General features: G+C 42.8%; 1 protein-coding gene across 4 annotated transcripts in view; it reads left to right on the top strand.

Annotated features, from left to right (window-relative positions):
* FTO (FTO alpha-ketoglutarate dependent dioxygenase) overlaps window positions 1-24230 on the top strand; it is a 423247-nt gene that overhangs the window by 229456 nt on the left and 169561 nt on the right. For all 4 annotated transcript variants that reach the window (XM_005890937.2, XM_070388423.1, XM_070388422.1 and 1 more), the window contains one exon: window positions 7936-8060. In XM_005890937.2, coding sequence (XP_005890999.1) covers window positions 7936-8060 — 125 coding nt within the window. The remainder of the gene's footprint in view (window positions 1-7935; window positions 8061-24230) is intronic.

Below are 24230 nucleotides of genomic sequence, written 5' to 3'. Positions count from 1 at the left end.
CCAATGAATATTCAGAATATTCCGTACTATAAAATAGATCACTAGTGAGAACCCACGGTATAGCACACTGGACGTAGTTCACTCTGTAGCACAGGGAACTCTACTCAGCGCTCTGTGGTGGCCTAAATGGGAAGGAAACCCTTGTGGAGCCAACACTATTATAAGGATTAAAATACCACAATTTTTATAAAAAGAATGCCCTTTGACACTCTGAGATTTCCTTTTGTGAAAGAACTTCTTTTCACTCTAAATTTTATGAAATACTCTATTTTAGGGTCTGAATGCTCAATCTAAGTTCAGCCAGCTTTTTCCAATATCTTAAAAAAAAATTTGTAACAGAATTTGTTTTGTAACCCAGATACATTTTTTCTGTATTTTTTACTAACTGCTTCTCTTTTAAATATATTTATATGTAAACATGTTATCTACATTCTTTCTTGTCCTAAAAATGTGATAAAAGTGAACTTTTATAATTAAATTTTGTAAAAGTTACATATGATAAAATTGACTTTTTTGGATATACAGTTCTGTGAGTTTTAACATATGTCTAAACTCCTATAGCTACCACCATTTTCAGGATGCAGACTAGTTTTATCATTCTTAAAATTCCTTCACTGATTTGATCTCTGTCCCTATAATTTGCTTTTTCCAAATGTCCAGTAAATGGAATCAGGCTGTGTTTTTTATCTCTGGAGCGTCACCTCTCTCACTCAGCATAATGATGTTGAGATTCATTCGAGTGGGCTGCATGTATCAATTACCCATCACTTTTGTTTGCTGAGGAGTATTCCATTGTATCACGGTGTGTTTATCCACTTGCCCTTTAAGGAAGGACATTTAGGTTATTTACAGTTTTGGGCAATTATGAATAAAGCTGCTATCAACATCTATATATGTGTTTCTGTGGGAATGTAAGTGTTTATTTCTTTAGGTAAAGCCCTAGAAATGGGATTGCTGGTGATAATATTAAGTGTGTGTGTAACTTTATAAAAAACTGCCAAACTCTCTACTAGAATGACAGTCTTTTGCATTCCTACCAGCAAACAGATGTATAAACTTTTGAACACTTAAATGCTGTTTTAAACACCGTTGGCTTGAGGTTGGCAAATTGTGTCTCACAGTTCCTTAGACTTTTGAAGAGATACCCCACGACAAGGGGAGAACCTCCAGTCCTCCATACCTTCAAAGCTTCAAACTGTTTTATATATTGAGTTTCATAGAAGAATACCTTTAGGGAGAAAAGCGATTTATCTGTGAAGTATGGAAAAACCATTGCAGTAGGGCAGGCAACCCATTCTAGTATTCTTGCCTGGATAATCCCATGGACAGAGGAGGCCGGCGGGTTAGTCCGTAGTGTCGCAAAAAGTTGGACACTCTGGAGCAAAACGGCTTGGTGCAGCATGGCAGTTCATCCCGAGCAGGGGTGCAGACCTGGGATGATGCTAGGTGGTATTCCAGGACTCTACACATACGGAGAGTCACTCAGAAAAGGTGATTACATCTTCAGCTCCTTTTCTATTTCTGTGACTGTGTCCAGGAGGTCTTCATTTAGACTCATATGTCTCTACGTTCTCCCATACACGTTCATGTCCTCTTTTACAAAGAAGAAGCCAGCTTCAGCCTCAGAACCTTCAGCAAGCAACAATAATATCCGTCTGGAAGGAGAGGAGATTACAAGGAGATCAAACCAGTCAATCCTAAAGGAAATCAGTCCTGAATATTCATTGGAAAGACTGATGCTGAAACTGAAGCTCCAGTACTTTGGCCACCTGATGCGAAGAACTGACTCATTGGAAAAGACCCTGACACTGGGAAAGATCGAAGGCAGGAGGAGAAGCAGACGACAGAGAATAAGATGGTTGGATGGCATCACCAACTTGATGGACATGAGTTTGAGCCAGCTCTGGGAGATGGTGATGGACAGGGAAGCCTGGCATGGTGCAGTTCATGGGTTTACAGAGTCGGACACGACTGAGGACTGAACTGAACTGAGAATGAGAGGAACATTTAACTTTGTTTTTAATATATTATTTTTCTGGTTATCTTCTCATTTATGACAAGTAGCACTGGTCTTCCATTTTTCTTTTGAAGAGAATTCATTTTATATTTTAAAATATAAGTCGATTGAAAGAAAAATATTAGGTATTAATACAAGATCTCCGGGAGGAGGAAATGGCAACCCACTCCAGTATTCTTGCCTGGAAAATCCCATAGACAGAGGAGCCTGGCGGGCTGCAGTCCATAGGGTCATAAAGAGTCAGACACAGCTGAAGCGACTGAACACAGACATTAATACTTTATACACAAATAATGGGTATTCTATTATAATATGTACCTGAGGACATGGTCGTAAACTGTATGACTTTCTGAGGTCAGGATGCAGGGACACGTGTGCACCTGGGGCTGATTCATGTGGCTGTATGGCAAAAACCACCACAGTAAAGTAATTATCCTCAAATTAAAATAAATTAATCAATTAAAAAAAAAAGAATTATGAGATGAACTAGAATGACTAAAGTTTGGGAAACTCAGAACGAGGAGAACTAGTTGTTTAAACAGACCAGGAAGTGAGTCCTTTTGTGAAGTGACAAGAGCTCCGTGGTGGAGCACGTGACTCTCTCAGCTTCTATGAGTTTTATCAACTCATGAAGTAGTAATAATAATGATAATGTGTGTGTGTGTGTTAGTTGCTCAGTCGTGTCTGACTCTTTGCGACCCCATGGACTATATAGCTCGTCGGGCTCCTCTGTCCATGGGGTCCTTCGGGCAAGAATACTGGAGTGGGTTGCCATTCCCTTCTCCAGGGGATCTTCCCGACCCAGGGATTGAATCCGGGTCTCTCCGATTGAAGGCAGACTCTATAATAGTAATTTCTTAAAAGAAGACAGTCTTCCGTTGCTCTTTGTTTTTGCAATGCTTGTTTTTCCAGTTCCTACTTTTATTACCAGTTTGACGAGCATTTATCAAAAGTCATTAGGGGAGCAGTGGGGATACAGTCGAAACTAAATAGGATCCTCTGCCCCCATGAATTCAGCTTTCTTCAACCCTTCCTCTTCAGGATTCATGGTAAACTAGGGCTTCTGGATAAAACGTAAACGATATGAAAGGCCAAGAAGAGACAAACGACTTGTTTGAAAAAGTCAAATAGAGAAATAATTTTATTTTCATCATGTCTTTGGAGCCACCTAGATGTGTGTTTTATTTTCCATGTGAAGCACTTTTTGGTAAAATAATGTGTACCAACAGGCATGGTGATAAACTGCATGACTTCCTGAGGTCCCTTCTGGCTTTCAGTGTTTGAGGGGGGGTATCACAGACAAGGAGCAATGCTGTTGTTAGAGTCCCCGTTGATGCCAAGACCTCTCTGAAATGAGACATTGTTTACACTATAGGCCACAAATTAGCAGCTGCCTGAGTTCCGTTTAGCCATTGTTTCTTGTTTAGCCCACATGGTATTTAAAAAAAATTGGGGGGCCAGAGGGGCAATATAGGAATGGGGGGGTGGGAGGTACAAACCCCTGGGTATAAGATAAGCTCAAGGATGTATTGTATAATGCAGGGAATATAGCCAATATTTTGTAATAAATGTAAATGGAAAGTAACCTTTAAAAATTGTATTAAATGCAAATAAAACTACAATGGGGTATTACCTCATACCAGTCAGAATGGCCAATATCAGAAAGTCTACAAATAATAAATCCTGGAAAGGTTGCAGAGAAAAGGAATCCTCCTGCACTGTTGGTGGGACTGTAAGTTCGTGCAGTGACTATGGAGAACTGTATGTTTAGTCGCTCAGTCACGTCTGGCTCTTTGCGACCCCATGGACTGTAGCCCACCAGGCTCCTCGGTCCATGGGATTTTCCCGGCAAGAACACTGGAGTGGGTTGCCATTGCCTTCTCCAGGGGATCTTCCTGACCCAGGGATCAAACGCCCACCTCATGCACTGGCAGGCAGATTCTTTATTGCTGAGCCACCAAGGAAGCCCATGGAGAATAGTATGTAGATTCCTTAAAAAGAAAAAGCAAAATAAAACTGAAAATAAAGCTACCATATGATCCTGTGGTCCCACTCCTGGGCATATATCTGGGGAAAAACTTAATTCAAGAAGATACATGCACCCCAGTGTTCATAGGGGCACTGTTTACAACAGCCTAAGACATGGGAGCAACCTCAGTGTCCATCACCTGAGGAATAGATAAAGAAGATGTGATGTATGTACAATGGAATATTACTCAGCCAGAGAATGAAATGGTGCCATTTGCAGCAACATGAATGGACCTAGAGATTGTCATACTAAGTCAGTCAGATGAAGGCAGATATCATGGGATATCTCTTACATGTGGAATCTAAACTATGACACAAATGAACACATTTATGAAATAGAAACAGGCTCACAGACATGGAAAACAAACTTCCGGTTACCAAAGGAGAAGGGGGATGAGGATGGGTAAGTGAGGAATTTGGGATTAAAATTTACCCACTACTGTAACATAGGTAACCAACAAGGACCTATTGTATAACACTGGGAACTGTACTCAATATCTTGTAATAACCTATAGAAGAGAATGTTAAAATACATATATAACTGATTCACTTTGCTGTACACCTGAAACTAACACAACATTGTAAGTCAACTATGTTTCAATAAAAATTGAAAAAAAAATCAAATTTGTATAAAATTAAAAACTAAAAAATAATTAGTTTCTGACATTTTAAAATTAGGAATTTTCACGTTAAAAAAAGAACAGAGTTCTTGTTTATTTTGAAAATTCATGAATCTGGCCCCACCAAAACAGCTTTTCTGAATGGCAGAGTTGCCTGGGGCTGAGGCTGAGTAGCGACTGTCTTTTTAGACAGAGCACATGCTCTCTTCAGGAACCTTGCTTAACTTACTCTTGTTACCTTTCTGGTCCTAGTCAGTATTTGAATTTACAACCCCTGCTTTAGACACTGGGAGCCTGGGTGTCATGCTTTAGAATCACCTAGAGAAACCCACAGAGAAGGCAACGGCACCCCACTCCAGTGTTCTTGCCTGGAGAATCCCAGGCACGGGGGAGCCTGGTGGGCTGCCGTCTGTGGGGTCGCACAGAGTCAGACACGACTGAAGCGACTTAGCAGCAGCAGCAGCAGTAGCAGCAGAGAAACCCAGCATTCCTCCCGGTGCTGGGGGGCCACAAGTATTGTCCTAGGAGCTCGTGTGTGCTTGGTCGCTCAGTCGTGTCCAACTCTTTGCGACCCTGTGGAGTATAGCCCACCAGGCCCCTCTGTCCATGGGGATTCTCCAGGCAAGAACACTGGCGTGGGTTGCTATGCCCTCCTCCAGAGGATCTTCGCAACCCAGGGATCAAACCCAGGTCTCCTGCATTGTGGGCGGATTCTTTACTGTCTGAGCCACGAGGGAAGCCCTAGAAGCTTCGTATGCATTTGGTTATATCACCAGTAGAGTAGCTGTCATTCTGGGTCCAGGAGGCAGAGATAGGGTCCTTTTCCTGACTAATGCTTGGCAGAGTATTGTGGATCCTTTCCAGTGGACATACTGTTTCCTGTCTGATCTGTAAGGTCTGCACTTTGATTTATTTTTTCTGGTGCACCACACAGCATGCAGGATCTTAGTTCCCCGACCAGGGATTGAACCCATGCCCACCACACTGGAAGTGCACATTCTGAACCACTGGAGCAGCCAGCGAAGTCTCTCCTGTCTTACCTGTTTGTATCAGTTAGGACGTTTGATTGTAAGCAACAGAAAATGATTCTGGTGAATTTGAACAAAGTGGGACTTTATTGAAAGGATGTTGGATAACTAAAGTTGTCCAAGGAAACTCTAGAGTTTGAGAGAACAAACTTATGGACACGGGGTGGGCAGGGAATAGAGGGTGGGATGAATGGAGAGCGTAGCATGGAAACGTATACACCACTATATATAAAATGGCCAATGGGAATTTGCTGAATGACTCAGGGAACTCAAACCAGGGCTCTGTAACAACCTAGAGGGGTGGGATGGGGAGGGTGGTGGGGAGGTTCAAGAGGGAGGGGACATATGTATACCTATGGCTGATTCTTGTTGATATTTGGTAGAAACCAATAAAATATTGTAAAGCAATTCTCCGTCAATTAAGAAGAAATACATTTGATTATGTATATGAAAAAAAGAGACTCAAATTTCAGGAAGCCGGGAATACTTTGAGGACCATGGGTGGTAGGAACTGTGGGAATATAGATAAATTGCTACTACATTCCGCAACGCCCCCCCCCCCCGCCAACTTTCTTTGTCATCTCAAGTGTCTAAAGTCCTGGAAAAGAAAATTAGGCCAGCCTGGCCCACATCCTTGGTGGGGGAGAGCAGAATGCTTTGGGTGACAGTCCCTCTAAGATGACATGCAATAAAAGACTTCGCCCACAAGGAGATCTAGATGCTGTCACAGGAAAGGGGACTGGGTATGGACGGAGGGCATCGAAAACTGCAAGTGTTTGTCACACCTCTTCTCACGGTTGTCTTGAAGATATTAAGCATACAGTGTAAAATGTTATAGAGGAGTAAGCAAGTGGTATTTCAAGATCCGTGAGAATCAGATGTTGAGTGTGCTCTTCATGTCAGCGAAGGTGTGGGCATCAGTTACATAAGGAATTGCTGTTTACTCACTAAGTCGTGGCTGACTCTCTTGCGATCCCATGGATGGTAGCCTGCCAGTCTCCTCTCTGTCCATGGGATTTCTCAGGCAAGAATACGGGAGTGGGTTGCCATTTCCTACTCCAAAGTAAGGAATACACTGACTGATTAGAACAGAGAAAGTGGCAGAATTGCTTTGGTTATAACATCTCCAAAGAAGCCCCCCACCCCACCAGCCTTTCATGAAGAACAACATTTATAAATCCTAGAGATTTCTACCCCAATTGTTAATATGTGAAGGTAAATTTTCATTTGAAAAAGAGTTCTGTGATTAGAACTTGAAAGGTGTTTTGCTCACTCAGATTTCAAGTACCAGTAGAATACTTTCCATTGTTTTCTTAATTGTTTTTCTAGTGTCACAGACATTTGCATGTTTAAAATAAGACCCTACAGAGGTGAGTTGTAAAGTTGAAATGACAATGTCAAATTTGAGTTTCGATGTAACGTTACTTATTAGAGTGACCCAGGTGTGATGCGCTTGCTTTTCAACTACTTAAAAAAGCAGCATCTAAATTTCGAGTGTTTTTGTACTCACCTGTGAGCCTAATTTTTTTTTTTAAAGACCATAGCCATAACCATGGAGTAGCAGATTCTTCCCCAAATCATGTGTCTACCGTGCTTACGAATCCCTGTATCTACTATTTGAAGTATGCGGTGGATTTTCAAACCTGGAAAGATATTCATAGAGATATACTCTTCTTTGATTCTTGTGCTCTTAGTGTTCCTTTCTTTGTAAGCTCTTGATTTGCAGCAAGCAAGGAAAATGGAGTGAACCAAAAAAAAAAAAAAAATTCCTGGCATGGCTGGAAATAGAAATTAATGATTCAAATAAGAAAGGCAGTGCAGTAAGCCTCAGCTGGTTGGCAGGAAACAGAGAGGGAAAGTCAGAGACTGCTCTTTTTTAAGAGGCCAGACACACAACACACAGTGAAGTGTACGTGAAAATAATTTCTAATAGTAGCTCGTGGTCGGCAGTTGCCAGGGAAAAAAATCATTGGTGCACCGAGAAAATTAGAGTGAGAATGCACAGCGTCTTGATGTGTTACTTAAGGCAATGGAGCTTTGGAGTTTACCTTATGTGCCATGTACATTGATTAAGTACAAAATATATGCTGGCCATTTTTGACCATCATTTACTGTATTGATTTGTTAGCAGGGGAACTGTAATAAAAAAGCCATTGATTTACTGTCCTTATTTGCTTATGGGCTTTTTTTCATTATTAATTTTTCACTTTCACTTTCTCTTTTTGGGGATTGTTTCTTCTAGACAAGCGCTGTGCTTCGCGAAGTTAGAAGAGAGGGGGTCCCCATGGAACAAAAGAATGAGATGTTGACATCCATCCTCGCCTCGATCACCACTCGCCAGAACCTGAGGAGAGAATGGCATGCCAGGTTTGTTCTGTTACGAAATGGGATTTGTTGTCCCTGGAAAATGAGGGCTTTCTTTGGGGAAGCCCTTCCTGACGGCTGGCCTCATCCCTCTCAGTGTGGAGGGGCCATGAAAAAAAAGAAGCAAGTGACAGATGCTTTCAGCCAAAGTTTTCTTTCCTGCACATGGTACCTGTGTTAATTGCAGTGATCCATGATGTCATCTGTATGCATATATGATTTATCCTCGAGTGTAGCATTTAGCATAAATGTTTACATCTTGAGCATAACGTAATCTAAGTACCTGATGCTGAAGAACCCTTTTAATCAACCGTCTAAAAGTCAACACTGCTGTTTAGCTGGGGCAGGTGTCTAGGAAATTCACAGTGTTCTTACATCACGTGGGAGGCAGCTTGCTTGCACTCGGTCTATGCAGCAGCCCCGTTTTCAGAACTGACCAAAGAGAAATGACTTTGGCTTCAGCCTCATTTCTGTGCACATGGACTTAGCTGTGGTTAGACAGCTGTGGCTGGTAAAAAGTGTCTGTAGATCATCAGTTTTTACAGAATGGATTCTTGCATGCTAAGTACCATGTTATCCTGCTTTTCTTTGAAAAATGCTTTGCTGGTAGAAGCCTTGAACCAGTTCCTTCAAATGTTAAAATTATCCTTTAGATGTGTAATTCGTGTTGTTGAATTACCATCAGTCTCTGAGCAAGAGGAGAGGAATCAGAAAAATTATGCTGGATTCTGCGTCCGAGTCTTATTCGATGCTTAAAAATTCTGTGTGCCTGGGAGTGAAGAACATTTATTGATAGCCATAATATTCTCCAAATGAGTTCATGCAACAGAATTTATAATAATTAATGGCTTTACTAGTAACAATTATCATAAAAATAGATTTGCTTGAACAAGGCTGAAGATGAGCATTTTCCAAAAAAGGAGACAGTGAAGAGTAGGAACTATCCATTATGTTTCGGTATCAGAAAGCTGCTTTTTCACATATGCATATTGTTTCTGAATTTAGAAACAATAAACCATGAAATCATGGTTTGAAACCATGGTTTTGAAACCATGATTGAAACCATGATTTTAAAAATTCCTAGTCACTTTTCCCCCTTACCACCTTTTTGTAGTGTGGTTAGGGAGCATGACAGTTTGAACTATAGTCATGAAATGATTTTCAACTGAAGTTTCAATAATTAATTAAAAATGTTTCTTTCTATTACAATTTAAATATGTATATTCACTAAAGTATGCATATTTTATGAAATAGTGGAATATCCTTGGGGGGACATCTAAGAGATTGCTCTCTCTCTTTGACCTTTTATATCTTTTCCCCTGGTGATTTTTTTTTTTTGGGTGTGCTGTGAGGGTTGTGGGATCCTAGTTCCCAGACCAGGGATGAAACCTGGGCCCTCAGCAGTGAAAGCCTGGAGTCTTAAGCATTTCACTGCCAGGGAATTCCCCTGGTGATTCTTATTAAATACAAAAGGAAAGAACTTCCCTGGTGGGCTAGTGGTTAAGACTTTGCATTCCAGTTGAAGGTGTATGGGTTCGACCCCTGGTCAGGAAGCTAAGATCCCACATGTCTTGAGGCTAAAAAGTCAAAGCATAAAATAGAAGCCATATTGTAACAGATACAGTAAAGACTTTAAAATGGCCCACATTAAAAAAAAAAATCTAAAAAATATATATTAAAAGAAGAAAGAAAGAGAGCGGAAGATAGAAGGAAGGATGGGTGGGAGGGAAGGGGAGAGAGAGAGAAAGAAAGAAGGAAAGAAAAGAAAGGAAACAATTCCCCTGTGAACCCTCTCCCATCCCCACAACCAGACAGCACAGCTAGAGAAAATGTTGAGAACGAGAACGGACTGCCTCTGTTGAGTGCATTCGGTTTGTTAACAATAATTTCCTAATACACCAAGTCATCAGACGGCGTGGCCAGAAGTGGCCTGTTTTTAAAAGGAGTCTGGTTGCTGCATTTCTGGCCCTTAACTGCTAACAATTTAATCAGGACTTGGAGCCAGGGCTGAAGTTGATGTAGTCTAGCATCTGAAACAAAACTTGTCGAGTTTCCTTTGTGGCAGGGGAGGAGACAAGAAAGAGCTTAGCTGCTGACACTCTGCAGACCTCCTTAAAACCAAACACCTGAAAGAAAATTTCAAGAGGGCAGTGTCTTGAGAGCTCAGAAGTGTCCGCAGAGTATTCAATAACCGTAATCCTCCCCTGCCAACCCCCCTCCCCCACCCCTCTGCCAGCCCCATTTGAAGTTTCCCATCCCATTGATCTATCTAAAAGACTCGTCCATGCGGTCTGTATAAACAGACGGTTACCATCCACCTTTCTTTTCCTCATCAAAGCTTCCCCTGGCCGTCTGGAACCGGGCATCGCCTGGAGTGGCCATCAGGCGCGCAGTGGTGAAAGTTATAAAACACCCTCTCTGGCACCAACCCAGAGTGGCCTGGGTTTCAGAGGTGGGCCTGTTGTGTACTTCGGAATTACATGAGGAAGAATGTACTCTGACAGATAATAATTAGCGCTTGCCAAAGGCCAAGCGATGGCTTACAGTATTTTACTTTTCACCCGAGCTATCTGGGGATCCGTGAGATTTAGATAATAGAAATTTTTTCTTTTTTCCTCCGAAAGTTAAATACAGATGACTCTAATTACCTGATACTGCACCTTAGAGAATGCGTTAGAAAGAGTACGACTTGGAGAAATTTAGGTCACTGAGACTCCGCAGCTGGTGCTAGCTTTAGTGGAAGTCTTGTTGTAATAAAGGCTTCAGTAGGTTCGTTTATGTGAACGGTATTAGGGAGACTGTCTTCCCCGCAACTCGTAACTTGGTTTTCAAATATTTGTCTCTCTCTGCGAGGGCCAGGAGCCAAGCCATTGTTTGGGATGCCCTGAAGTCTCTTAAACTGAAAGCATATGTTCCCTGTAATTTGGCTTTTGGAGGAAAGTGTCAATTCTGCGTGACTCGGAGTAACTGAGTTTGTCACAGTGTCACACGACCCTGGGATTCTCGAGGCATATCTGAGTCCTGTGGGTTTCCTTCCCCAAGCCCGGTAATCCCATAAACAACCCTCTCCAAATAGGCTTATTAGGGCTGTCTATTCACTTCCCTGGAGTTGAAAGATCCCAAGTACATCGGGAGAAGCCGTGTGAATGCAGGGTAAGTGTTAACAGAAGTGGTACCGAATTTCTGAAGATTTGGCTTTGTTTATACAGTCCACTCCGCCTGATGGACAGCTTGTTATAGCTTTTAAAGAACTGGCCAAGCCCTCTGATCTGACCCCTTCTTGACCTCTGCAGCCCGAAGGTCAGTCTGCAGCTAATAAACTCGAAGGTTCTTAAGGTCTACTGTAGGAAAAGGCAGAAAAAGAGCAGCTGCAAGGGCTGGGTATCCCCGGGATCGGCTGCTCAGGGGTCACTCTCTGATAATGAAAATGATTACCAAATTATATGGAAGTTTAACCGCGGTAGTGAGTGAGAGGAGGGTGGAGCCCAGCGTATTAGGTTTGATAAATGAACTGTGAAGAGGCCCATCTGGCCCTCAACATCTTTTCTCCCCCTCTTTCCCTACCAAGGGGAAACATTTTAAAATAACAGCAGTACATATAGACTCAATGACCCATGCAAGGAGCTGGAATGGATTAAGATTTAATGGTGACAGTGGAAGAAATTATCATTTGAAAAGTGCACTAAAGAAAAGGTACAGTTCCATGTCCAGGCCCGAATTGTTTTTCTAAATAAGAAAAAAAAGAAAAAAATCAGTGCCTTTGTTGATTTTACTCAAATCCCTGACGTCTTGCCTAGATCACTGAAAAATCTGAGGGTGTGTTTGTTATGGAATAATTATTTGTAGTCAGCTTAAGGAAAGGAATGGGCTTCCTTTGCCTTGAACATGTCAGAATGTGAAGCAAATTATTTTTTTTCCTGCTTGCATGCTTAGTTGAGAGAATGTAACTAAGTCAAGCTTTAGCAAAAATGCTTTACAAAAAAATTGCAATCCGTTTCAGCAACTGGCCACTGAATGTTGTACATTCTTTTTTTTTTTTGATACTAAATATTATTGTGACTCTCGCACACTGTTTTACTCCCATACTTGGCAGTTTTCCTATAAAAATAAGAAAGTGCCTAATTTTAGTTGAGTAGATATGTATATTCCTTTCTTTATCCCTTTTTCAAAGAAACGTCATAGCAATGCTGATTAGAGCCAACAATGGGTCAGTCTCAAGCTATATGTTCCTTTACTTGTGAATTGATAAGAGTAATCTGTCTAAGGGGTTTCCCGTATGGCTTAGCAAGTAAAGACTCCACCTTCAATCTGGGAGACACAGGAGATGCAAGTTCCATCCCCTGGGTCGGGAAGGTCCCCTGGAGGAGGAAATGGCAACCCACTCCAGTATGCTTACCTGAAAAGTCTTGCAGACAGAGGAGCCTGGTGGGCTACAGCCCATGGGGTCGCAAAGAGTCAGACGTGACTGAGCAACTAAGCAATCAATCTATCTAAAACTCTCTCCCAGCTTCCTCTGGGCACTGATTGTCCTGGTTTCTGACCAGCGACACTGGTGTTCGCAAACCTCTGTGCTCTTCTTCAGAGGAACATCCTACGCTTCTGCTTTCAGAAAGATGATTTTATTCAATGAGCATTTTAGAAAATACATTTTTCAAATTTATTCTTTGGCTGCTTTGGGTCTTAGTTACGACACAAGGGATCTTCCTTGCTTCAAGCCGGATTCTTTGTTGCAGTGCATGGACTCTGTAGTTGTGGCGTGGGCTCAGTACTTGGCTGTGTGCTGGCTTAGTTGCTCCGCAGCAAGTGGGATCTTAATTCCCCCACCAGGGATCGAACCCACATCCCCTGAAAGGTGGATTCTTAACCCCTGGACCACCAGGAAAATCCTGGGCATTTTTGTGTATTTTGTATGCCTATTCGATATAAAATACTGTGTGAGGTGCTGTGCATCAGATAAATTCTTAATGTGTGCTCAGCAGCCAATTTAAGTTTATCTGGGGATGAGAACTGAGCAAATTCCTAGAAAGAGGCTATGGAAAGCAGTGGAAAAGAAAGTAGTAAAGCTGTCATGACCACAAGAGTGGCCCTTTGCTCTAACCCTCCCTGGAAAGTATTTAATTGTAGATGTCTCTGAAATCTAACATTGCCATGCTGTTGAAAACTCCTTAATTGAACACTGTTGCCTACCTCATATAAGCCACACCCAGACAATGCTTATGTTTAAAATAGAAATAAAAATCTACTAAACATTACTCAAAGTTACCATATTTTTCATCTTAGGTTTTGACTTGACTGTGTATACCCACAGGGATGTACAATGAGCAGAAGTCTCACTGGGTTGGGTGAAGGATAACTCAGGGAGATGAAGTACATTTCCAGAATGAAGTGTGCTTTTTAACTTTAAAGCATTCTCCTTTAAATTTTTGCTCAGCAAGGTGCAAATATAAAAAATAAGATGCAAGCCAGGCCATTTGGGGGTTTTTTAAATTGAGATATAATTCATGTAACATAAAATGAATCATTTGAAAATATACAGTTAAGTGATTTTTTTTTTTAGAATATACACAAGATTGTACAACCATCACCATTATTCAATTTCGGAGCATTTCCATTACCCCCAAATGAAACCCTGAAACTGTGAACAACCACTCTCAAGTTTCCCAACCACTTTCTGTCTCATCTACTTTCTGTCTCTATAGATTTGCTGATTCTGAACATTTCATACGAACGGAATCATGCAATATGTGACCTTTTGTATTTGACTTCTTTCATTCAGCATAATGATTTCAAGGTTCATCCCCATTATATCAGTTCTTCGTTCCTTTTTATTGCCAAAAAATCTTGCATTGTATGCATAGACCATGTTGTGTTGATCTATTCATTGGTTGATGGACATCTGGGTTGTTTCCAACTTTTTGGCTCTTACAAATAGTGCTGCTGTGTACATTCATGTATAAGTTTTTGAGTGGCACGTTTTCAGCTCCTCCGAGTAGAAACCCAAGCCTGGAATGGGTGGGTCACATAACAACTCCGTGTTTAACTTCTTGAGGAGCTGCCAAGCTCTTTTCCTCAACTGCTCCACCATTTTACATTCCCACCAGTAGTACATAAAGGTTTCAATTTTTCTACAATCTTGCCAACCCTCGTTCTTGTCCTTTTTTTGGATTATATTATAGATATCCTAGTGTTATCGCCTTGTGGTTTTGATTTGCATTTCGCTGATGGCTAATAATTTGAGCATCTTTTCATGTGTTTATTTAAGACCTTTTTTTTTTTTAATTAGGAGATTTTAAAACACGACAGACTTAAGGACTTACCTTTCAGTGGTAAAGAGGTCATGAGCCTGTTAAGGTGTATGGCCTGCAGGATGGACAGAGCTCCAAACGAAGCTGGCATGAGTGTGCCCAGTCCTTTATTTATTTGCGTGTGGCCCGTGTGTGTATTTATTTCTTTCTGATTCTCCCCTACATCACCCTTCTACCATTCTGCTAGATTTCTTCCATTATAGAATCTCTGAACATTGCACACTGAATGGGAATGTAGCCCAATCCAACAGAAAGTCTGTTCACCTAAGCTCCACCCACTTCTAGGCTCAAACAGGGCTTACTATATTTTCCTAGTAGACAATTTAAGTTGGGTCCAAGGAGCTTTAAAATGGTATTGAGTAAAGTTTTGTTTTTTTTTTTCTTTTTATAGCCAATATTTTTTGGTGATAGAAAAGAATGAAGAACTGATATATGCTACAGTGGGGATGAACCTTGAAATCATGATTTTTTTGTTTATGGCAGTTTCTTAGAAAAACTTTTAGAACTACTTCTTTCCAGTTAAAAGTAACTTTGTAGACCTAGTTGTCTTTTTTTTTTTTTGATGTGCACCATTTTTAAAGCTTTTATAGACTTTGTTACAATATCGCTCTGTATTATGCTTTGGTTTTTTGGCCAAGAGGCATGTAAGATCTTAGGTCCCCTGCCAGGGATCGAACTCACACCCCCTGCACTGGAAAGCGAAGTCTTAGCCACTGGACACCAGGGAAGTCCCCTTAGATGTCTGTGTGTATGTGTCTTTCCCACATTGGGCTTTGGCTTCTCAAAAAACTACCAAGTTACCATCTTTTTCTGGACAAGTGAAGTACCCAGACATCTTATTATTGACCATCCTGTTACCTTCCACAGCCCAATCATCACCACTCACCTCCAGGATGGATCCACTTTGGACAGGCTCCAAAATCGAGTTGTTATAACCCAGATCTTGTAACGAGCAGCATTTACTTTCCTAAGCTAATCAGCTTCAGAACTCTGATATGGATGCAACGGGTAAAACATTTTGTGTGGATCGACTTTGGTTGTCAGGCTTGTACCGTTTTCCCCATGGTTATCTGATCTCTCCTTTTGTTTGCTGGCAGGCCCGAATTCTACTCAAGCCTGACAGGTTGCCCCTGTCCAATTTTGCAATTATAAGCTGTTATTTTCTGAGTGCTTACTATATACAGGTAATTGTGCTCTATGCTGTGGGAAATGGAGCAGACGCATTAAAAAGAAAGATGCATTAAAAAGAGGGAACAAAGGAAGTTCCTCCTTCATAATTTTGAGGAGGACTGAGCATTTGAGATATTGGCCTATTGCTTTGAGTTTATAGTCGTCTAATCCTACCAAGGATGGAAACCTTGAAATTGGATATAAGGAGAGATCTCTAATAGGTGCTGAGTCTCTGGTACTGAACTCCCAACCCAACACCTCTGACCCTCGCATCCAGCATGAGGGAAGAAGGGCGCTCTGGGCACAGACTGACTTGGGCTCTCGAGGAAGAGCCCAGGAGCGAACAGCATGGAACTGAGCCGGGACCAGTACAGAAAGACATGATCTCCTCCCTGAGCCAGCCGTTCCTGAGTCCCTGTCCTTCCTGGAAGTGAAATTGAATGGATGAAGGAAGGGAGAACATGGGGAGGGGAAGGTCCTCCCCAGGGTCATTTCTCTGAGTAAAGGGTCGGTTTCATGCCAGGAGGGCAGAGCTGAAGCTGAGTATGGCTTCAAGTCCATATTTCAAAGGGCAGCTGATCTTTGCTGGTTACCTGCTGATGTCCTGATGGGCTTTGATGGTATCAGCACAGTGATGAGCTCAGGCTTGGCAACTAGGCATTGGGACCAAATTTGTCTTTAATACTAGGAAGTCATGGTCACAAAAAGTGGACTCAGTAGCCTTGAGGTTGGGCTATGGGGTGATGCTATTGTTTAGTCACGAAGTCGTGTCTGACTTTTTGCAACCCTGTGAACTGCAGCCCGCCAGGCTCCTCTGTCCATGAGATTTCCCAGGCAAAAATACTGGAGTGGGTTGCCATTTCCTTCTCCAGGGGATCTTCCAGACCTGGGGATCAAGCCTGCATCTTCTGCATTAGCAGGCGGGTTCTTTACCGCCTGAGCTACCAGGGAAGCCCATGGGATGATGAGGCTGTTGTCCTGTGAGACAACACGTGATGAACCATCTGACCATGTCAGTTGACTGGTCAGGTTCGTTGGGAACGAGAAGTTGTGGCATCTCCAGTTCAGGGGCTGCCCCCTGCAATGAGCTAACTGTGTGTGCAGCCTTGAGGGTAGGGGAGCAGGGAGGCACTGGCCCACTAGTTGTCATCCGTGTCATTCTTTTTAATGTGTCTGCCCCGTCTCCTTTAATAATTGCAGTCTCTACTTTCTGCTGCCCTTAGCAGAAGAATGCCCTTTGTGTCTCTGAACCAGATTACTCCATAAAATCGGATAACTCCATAAAACCTCCTCATAAATGTGTAGGAAATGAAACATTGTATAAATTTAGAGCATAGGGATTAAATGAGTCTAGAGATAAAGTTACCTTTCTTCCAAGATACAGCAACTTATCTTAAGGAGGCAAGTGTTGTTAATGTTATTACCATTGTTACTGTCATGATTTGAACAGTTTTATGGGGGACAAAAGCCAATTGACTTCTGCACATCTTATTTGTAAAATCAACACATAGGCTTCAGTATGAGTCCTGCGCCTGGCAGTTTTCTGAGTGGTAGCTGGCTGTTTCTTAGAGGCAGTGCTTCTTCAGTTTTTTGAGAAAACATGGGTTCATTCATTGATTTATTCATTAAATACTTAGCAAGCACCAGCTGTTTATCAAGCACTGTTCCAGGTGTTAGAAACAGCATTAAACAAAACTGATGAGCATTTTTCTCTTATGGAGCTTCAATTCAAGTGGAAGGACCAATAAAAAGTGTTTTCCTGAGTAGAACTCTGAACATTACTTTAAAAAAATAATGTGCGGCAACTTTCCCGGCTGTCCAGTGGTTAAGACTTCACCTTCCAATTCAGGGAGTACAGGTTTGACCCCTGGTTGGGGAGCTAAAACCCCACATGCCTTGTGGCCAAACTCCCCCCCCAAAAAAAAATTTTAACATAGAAGCAATTATGTAAACAAATAACATAACTTTGTTAAATTTATGGAATTTAACAAATTCCATAACGACTTTAAAAATGGTCCACTCCAAAAGAACTCTTTAAAAAAATGTGCACAGTTGCCATGTCCTACCTATTCAGCACACAGCAGAAGCAGAATATAGTCATTCAGTTGAAACAGAGATAAAATTTCCTCTTCTCATGTTCATCCTAAGATGATCACTTGTTATCGCATTTGCAGCTCTAGTCCTAGCGGGTCAGATTTGTGACACGGTCAGGGCATGTCAGTGTTCTGAGGCTCACCATCCTTGGAGTCTACAGCATTAATTTTTTCTTAGATAGTTTGCACCCTAGTTCACAATGACTTTAACACAAAAGAGGTGTCACTTTAAATGTCTTCACTTTAAAGAAGGCTTAAATTCATGTCACGTTGTATTCACAAATACTCTTAAGGGTAAACAGTAGAAGCTATACGTATCTCCTCAGTGTTAGGGAGGGGAGATTACACGTGGCAGTGTGACGGTGCGGTCCGGCATTTAATAGATGGTATTGATGAGTACTGTGAGTGAGCAGTCAGTCATGCACTCACTGACTTAGCAAATATCTGTCACACGCCTACCTGGTACCAGACGCTACTGTACTCCCTGAGGTATAGGAATGAATAACACTTGACCAGGGGAAATAATAATCTTGTCTAATAATGCAATGCAAGGGGTTAAATCTGGATTCTGGAGAAGTCCTTGTCCCAGAGACGAAAGTGGCAGGCTCACCAGAAATGTTCTTGTGTGATTCTTTCTGTGCCCGGCCTTTGTGAGGAGCACTGCTCTGCTGAGTGATTGTACAGCCTACACGTGGGTAAGAACCTCCTGTCTTCAAGTGTGTGTGAGAGAGGGGAGAAACCTCGGTGCGGTTATGGGCCAGAGGATAAAATCTGGGTTACCTTGTCTCCAGAGAGTTTTCAGTGTTAGTGGGGGAAAAATGATTTCTTCCAGAGTAAAGTGTATGACTGTGGTATAGAGGTTGGGTGCATAGATGCTGAGTAGATGGCCTAGGTTTGAATGTCAGATCTACTTCTGAAACTCCAAGCAAGTTGTGAGAAACTCGACAAGTTGCTTAACCCCTTTGGACCTCAGTTTTCTCATTTGTAACTTGCCTGAGCGGATAATAAGAGAACCTGTTCCTTAGACGTGTTTAAGGGATTCCATGGAAAAAAACCTACAGCAAATACCTGTCACATACTCTGTGCTCAGTAAAAATTATCCCTCCTCTTCAAGGACTTCCCTGGCAGTCCAGTGGTTAAGACATTTTCCTTCCACTGCAGGGGGCACAGGTTTGATCCCTGGTCAAGGAACTAAGATCTCCCATGCCGCCTGGTATGGCCAAAAATTAGGATAAAAATTCTGCTCCTCTTCAGATCAAAACAAAAAAGTGAAGAGCAGTGCAAGCCAGACTCACTCGAACTGGCCTCTCCTTTGCGAGAGTGCCCCCATGTAAAACCCAAGCCTCATGGTATGGCTGGGTGTTGCTGAATTGGTGAAGGAGGGAACATTAGATAGAACTCAACCTGTGTCAGGCCCTGTCCTGAGTAAGGACTGTCACATCAAGTTGACAGAGGCTTGGATACCAATTTGAATCCTGTCTCCAGCTGGCTTGTAGACTCTGGGCACGTCAGAGACATCGGATCTCAGCAGCTCTGTCTACAAAAGAAGTGGCTTGATTCAGTGACCTCAAAGGCATCTTCCCTCTCTGGCAAGGTGTGACCCTCTGAGTTGGAGCCCAGGGGGCCACTAAAGATGGGGTGGTTGTCACTCCGGAAGGCTTTTACATTTCTGCCTCCACTGTCCTTGAAACCTGAAGTTGTCCTAATTTTAGCCATACTAGCAGTGAACATGTAGTGAGAACTCTCTAAGTGCCAGACAAAGTTTTAAATGCTTTAGGAGGTGAGAAAAGGGAGACAGAAAGATGCAAAGTCATTGCCCAGGGCCGCAGAGCTAACAGTGCAGGCGTGTCTGCTCAGTTGCTTCTGTTGTGTCCGACTCTGTGTGACACTATGGACTGTCAGCCGCCAGGCTTCTCTGTCCATGGGTTTCTCCAGGCAAGAATACTGGAGTGGGTTGCCATGCCCAGGGATGGAACCTGCGTCTCCTACATTGCAGTGGAGATGGAATTTAAGCCAAGACAGCCCAGCTCAGACCTCTGCTGTGTGGTCACAGCCAGAGCTGGAGTAACAAAACTTTCCTCTTTGTCAGCCACTCACATGTTCTCCTGGTACTTGACCTGGGTCTCACAGTGTAAGCGTTAGAAACCTCCCAGGGACCTTCCCAGCATGGAGATAGACGGGCGTGTGTCTGTAAATGTGTATTTCCTCTGGTACCTAAGCATGCTTCATACTTTTTAGTTGTGGGGGGCATCTCTCTCTCTAAGGAAGTAGTTTCCAGCTCATACTTTATAAATCTCCCTACCTTAAATCCTTGAAAGTAAAGTTATTACCTTTATGGCTATGTCATCTCTTCTATACTGGTTACAATCTCTTAGAAGTTGGGAGAGTAGGGGCCCAGATGGGAGCATCAAAGTTTAGCGTCCAAAGATCTGTAAATCCTTTAAGTGGAGTAATTTCAGAGCCAGGTTAGTTAAGGCTGATTTGAGTAGATTTCCTTGTTCTGAATGGGTAGCATTTATCTTCTCTATAATGGGTTAATCACTGCTGTACAGTATGTTTAGGAAACAATTTACCGCACGTGAAGAGCAGTAATTTTATTTTATCTCAGGGGTGTCCCCAGTGTATTTTACAAATTTTCCCTATAATGGATATTCCAGGTTCTAGATAAAAAGTTAAACTCTGGCTTTCAGTTGAGGAAGGAATGGGGTGAAGGGTGGGGGTAGGGAATAGCCCTGCCGGCCTGTAGGGGACACTGTTGCCTCATTTATCAGGATGATTTTTCACTGTCTTGTCCCAGGACAGAAACAAAACAAGTAAACAACAAAAATAGGTCCGGTCACCTTAATATTGCTTATTGAAATTATTTGAGTGATTCCTGTGTGTTTAGAATATTCGGTGTTTGGGGGGGTATTGATCAAGCTTTTTAGTATCCACGCCAGGAAAGGCATAGCTTAGTGTTTTCTTTCCAAGAGACGAGTGATCCATAAGCCTTACATTTCTTACTAGCTTTCTCTTCATCCTCTTCTCTGGACAGGGTGCCACTTTGTAGTTTAATAAACCTGAGGTTTAACATGGACCATCTTAGTTTTTTAGGAACTTCTGCCTACGTTACGTTGAAATGCTTCAATTCTGTTAACATTGTATTCTGAATGACAATCCTAAGCCTTGGGGAGGGCATTTTGGAAGTTCCAGCTCCCTTCTTTTGATCCAGATCTTTATCATCACTGAAAAAGATGCGGTTTACGGAGAAAATGAAGTCATGTCTAGGAGGCAGGCGTGTGGAGGGCCTGGTCTGCAATCCGGGAAGCATCCTGCCAGATGCTCGACCTGCTCTGGGTTCAGCCTGCCTCTCTCCCCAACCTGCCGCTAGCCTCTGCCTCCGTGTCCAGGTGCCCCGGGACCCTGCCAGGAAATCTCCAGCCCTCCCTGGCCAGCTCTGGCCTCTTGCCCCCCAGAACAGCGGCCCTAGAAGGTGATTGTAATTAACCCCTGGAAAGCATCAGTTCTGCTAAGGCAGCGTGTGCCGTAATGATACTGTTCGCTCGCCCCCTTTCCAGTTTCACCATCAATTATGCCATGTGTTTCATCCAGTTGGTGCTACCCTCCCAGTGTTAATTATAACCTACAAGACTGTTACAGTTAATTTTATGGCAAGCATATTGTCTCTTCAAGGCTCCGGAGCAGCTCATAAATTATCTTGAAGGTAAAATGTAACTTGGGGAACCAGTTATGAAAATTCCATCCATCTCGCTTAGGAGCCACAGCTGCTACTGTCAGCTGCCTCACGGCCGCATTGTGAAGGAATTACGGTGGGTCAAGTTTAAGAGGGGAGGCCTAGGCTGTCACCGAGGAGGAAGGCTGTCCTGGCCCTGTCAGAGCAGCACCTCCTGCCAATCCCTGGTGGTTTCACTTTGCAGGCAGGAAGAGGCAGGCAGCACAGGTGAACGGTCCCCAAGCTGTCTGTATTCATTACTTTACAGAAACTTGTTGTAGGTAGGCAGGTCCAGAGACCTCGCCTCTTTTCTGTTGTCATGATGTTAGGCATCATCTGCAAAGTGTGAGAGAGATGACTCTATAACTAAGTCTGGGCTTGGTTCTGGAGAGCCCAGGAGGAGAGGGGCAGGAGGCATCAGGGGCTGTGTCTCCCAGGAGCCCCATGCTGGACTCTCCCAGTGATGCCCTGGTCTCTCCAGCTAATGCTTGTCTGGCCAAAGCCCTGGGCTTCAGCCGACATCTTCCTTGTGGCTGTTAACTCGTCTTCCAGTCTGATCAAGTGAGATTTCGCTGTGAACGAACATCCTCTTAAAATCGCCTACTAAATAAATTAACAGGTTCTCTGATTGGGATAATAAACACCCTTCTTTTCAGTTTCCTTGCACGAAGTGGAAGCTTTACATTTCAGCCCTCGGGGCTTTGGCATTATTATTTTTAATGACTTGAACACCAGTCTTTCATTTAGCTTGTTTGTATAGTTACTGTAAATGATCTTTCCGCTGTTGGTTCTTCATTTGAAATTCCGCATGTTATGCTCGCTTTAAAAGCTTTGAGGGGGCCTCTGAGGATTGGGAGCCTTCTTAAGCACCGCATCTTCCAGCAGCACTAGAAGCAGGCCGTGGCAGAAAAGTCAGAGTGGGTGTGCTGAGAAAGTAGGCAAGCGTGTGGAAATCTCAGCGCGAGTCTGACGGATGCAAACACAGAACGGCGCCGGCTTGGTGTTGGGTGACGCTCTGCATGGTCAGGAAAGTAGGCCTTCCCTGAGCTGTTCACTTCTCCCTGTGTATTTTGGAGCATGTCCCGTGTGTTCACACAGGTACCTGCCTTTGTACCAACAGCCCCAGAGACCATTACACCTGGGCTGTGTGACTGAGAGAATGAGACTTGGTTGTTTGTTTGCTTTTTTTAATAGAAGTATAGTTGATTTACAATGTGGTATTGGTTTCAGGTACACAGCATAGTGATTCTGTTTTATATATATATATATATTCAGATTCTTTTCTATTTTAGTCTATCACAAAATACTGAGTATAGTTTCCTGTGCTACACAGTACCTACGTGTTTATCTTTTCATATATAGTAGAAGGCAGTGGCACCCCACTCCAGTACTCTTCCCTGGAAAATCCCATGGACGGAGGAGCCTGGTAGGCTATAGTTCATGGGGTCACTGAGGGTCAGACAAGACTGAGCGACTTCACTTTCACTTTTCACTTTCATGCATTGGAGAAGGAAATGGCAACCCACTCCAGTGTTCTTGCCTGGAGAATCCCAGGGATGGGGGAGCCTGGTGGGCTGCCGTCTCAGGGGTCGCACACAGTCGGACACTACTGAAGCGACTTAGCAGCAGCAGCAGCAGCAGCAGTGTGTACCTGTTAATCCCAAACTCCTAATTTATCCCTTCCCAGCCCTTACCCTTTGGTAACCATAAGTTTGTTTTCTATGACTTTGAGTCTATTTCTGTTTTGTAAATACTTTATCCTTTTATTTATATCCTTTTTTTTTTTTTTTTCTGATTCCACATCTAAGTGACGTCATATGATATTTGCCCTTCTCTGTCTGACTTCACTTAGTATGACAATCTCTGGGTCCATCCATGTGGCTGCAAATGACATTATTTCATTCTTCTTTATGGCTGGGTAGTATTACACATTATTACGCTCAGTATTATGGCTGAGTAATATACATGCATTGTATATGTGTGTGGGGCTCACCAGCTGGCACAGTGGTAAAGAATCCACCTGCCAATGCAGGAGATGTGAGTTCCATCCCTGGGTCGAGAAGATCCCTTGCCTGGAAAATTCCATGGAGCCTGGTGGGCTCCCGTCCACAGGGTCACAAAGAGTCAGACACAACTAAGCACACACACAAACACACACACATCACATCTTCTTTATCCATTCATCTGTTGATGGACACTTAGGTTGCTCTCATGTCTTGGCTACTGTAAACAGTGCTATTATGAACATTGAGTACCTGCAATTTTTCAATTTTGAGTTTTCATCTTTTTTGGAGAGACCCTGTGTTGAGGGCACATGAAACTGTGAAATCCTGCCCGAAGAGAGGTTGGACTTAATCATGGACGTGTTCTTCTGAGCTTTTGACCATAAAACAGCTGAATACCTGGGTACTTGTGAGTTTTCTAGTGAATTCAGACAAGAGGTTGCAAGTGCAAATGTCTGCAGGGAGGGCCTGGCAGATCATTTGGATGAATGAAGACAGAGAAATGGGATTGAAGTAAATAGGGAAGTTCACACCCTATCCAAAGTGGGCAGCAAGGAGGCTGCATCCGTCTTACTAGGTCTCCTATATTTTTGAGAGGGGGGGGCGGGGAAATTCAGACTGTGTGTGTCAGCTAACAATTTGTATGTTAGCCATAATTCAAACGTTTTTATTTGAAAATAAGATTTCCTAAGAAATCTGTATGCAGGTCAAGAAGCAACAGTTAGAACCGGACATGGAACAGCATACTGGTTCCAAATCAGGAAAGGAGTACGTCAAGGCTGCATATCGTCACCCTGCTTATTTAACTAATATGCAGAGTACGTCATGCAAATGCCGGGCTGGATGAACCCCAAGCTGGAATCAAAATTGCCGGGAGAAATATCAATAAC

This window comes from Bos mutus, chromosome 18 (genome assembly GCF_027580195.1).
Source record: "Bos mutus isolate GX-2022 chromosome 18, NWIPB_WYAK_1.1, whole genome shotgun sequence".
NCBI classification, from domain to species: Eukaryota; Metazoa; Chordata; class Mammalia; order Artiodactyla; family Bovidae; genus Bos; species Bos mutus.
The sequence above is the reverse complement of the archived record's forward strand: the minus strand, read 5'-3'. Positions and strand labels throughout refer to the sequence as shown.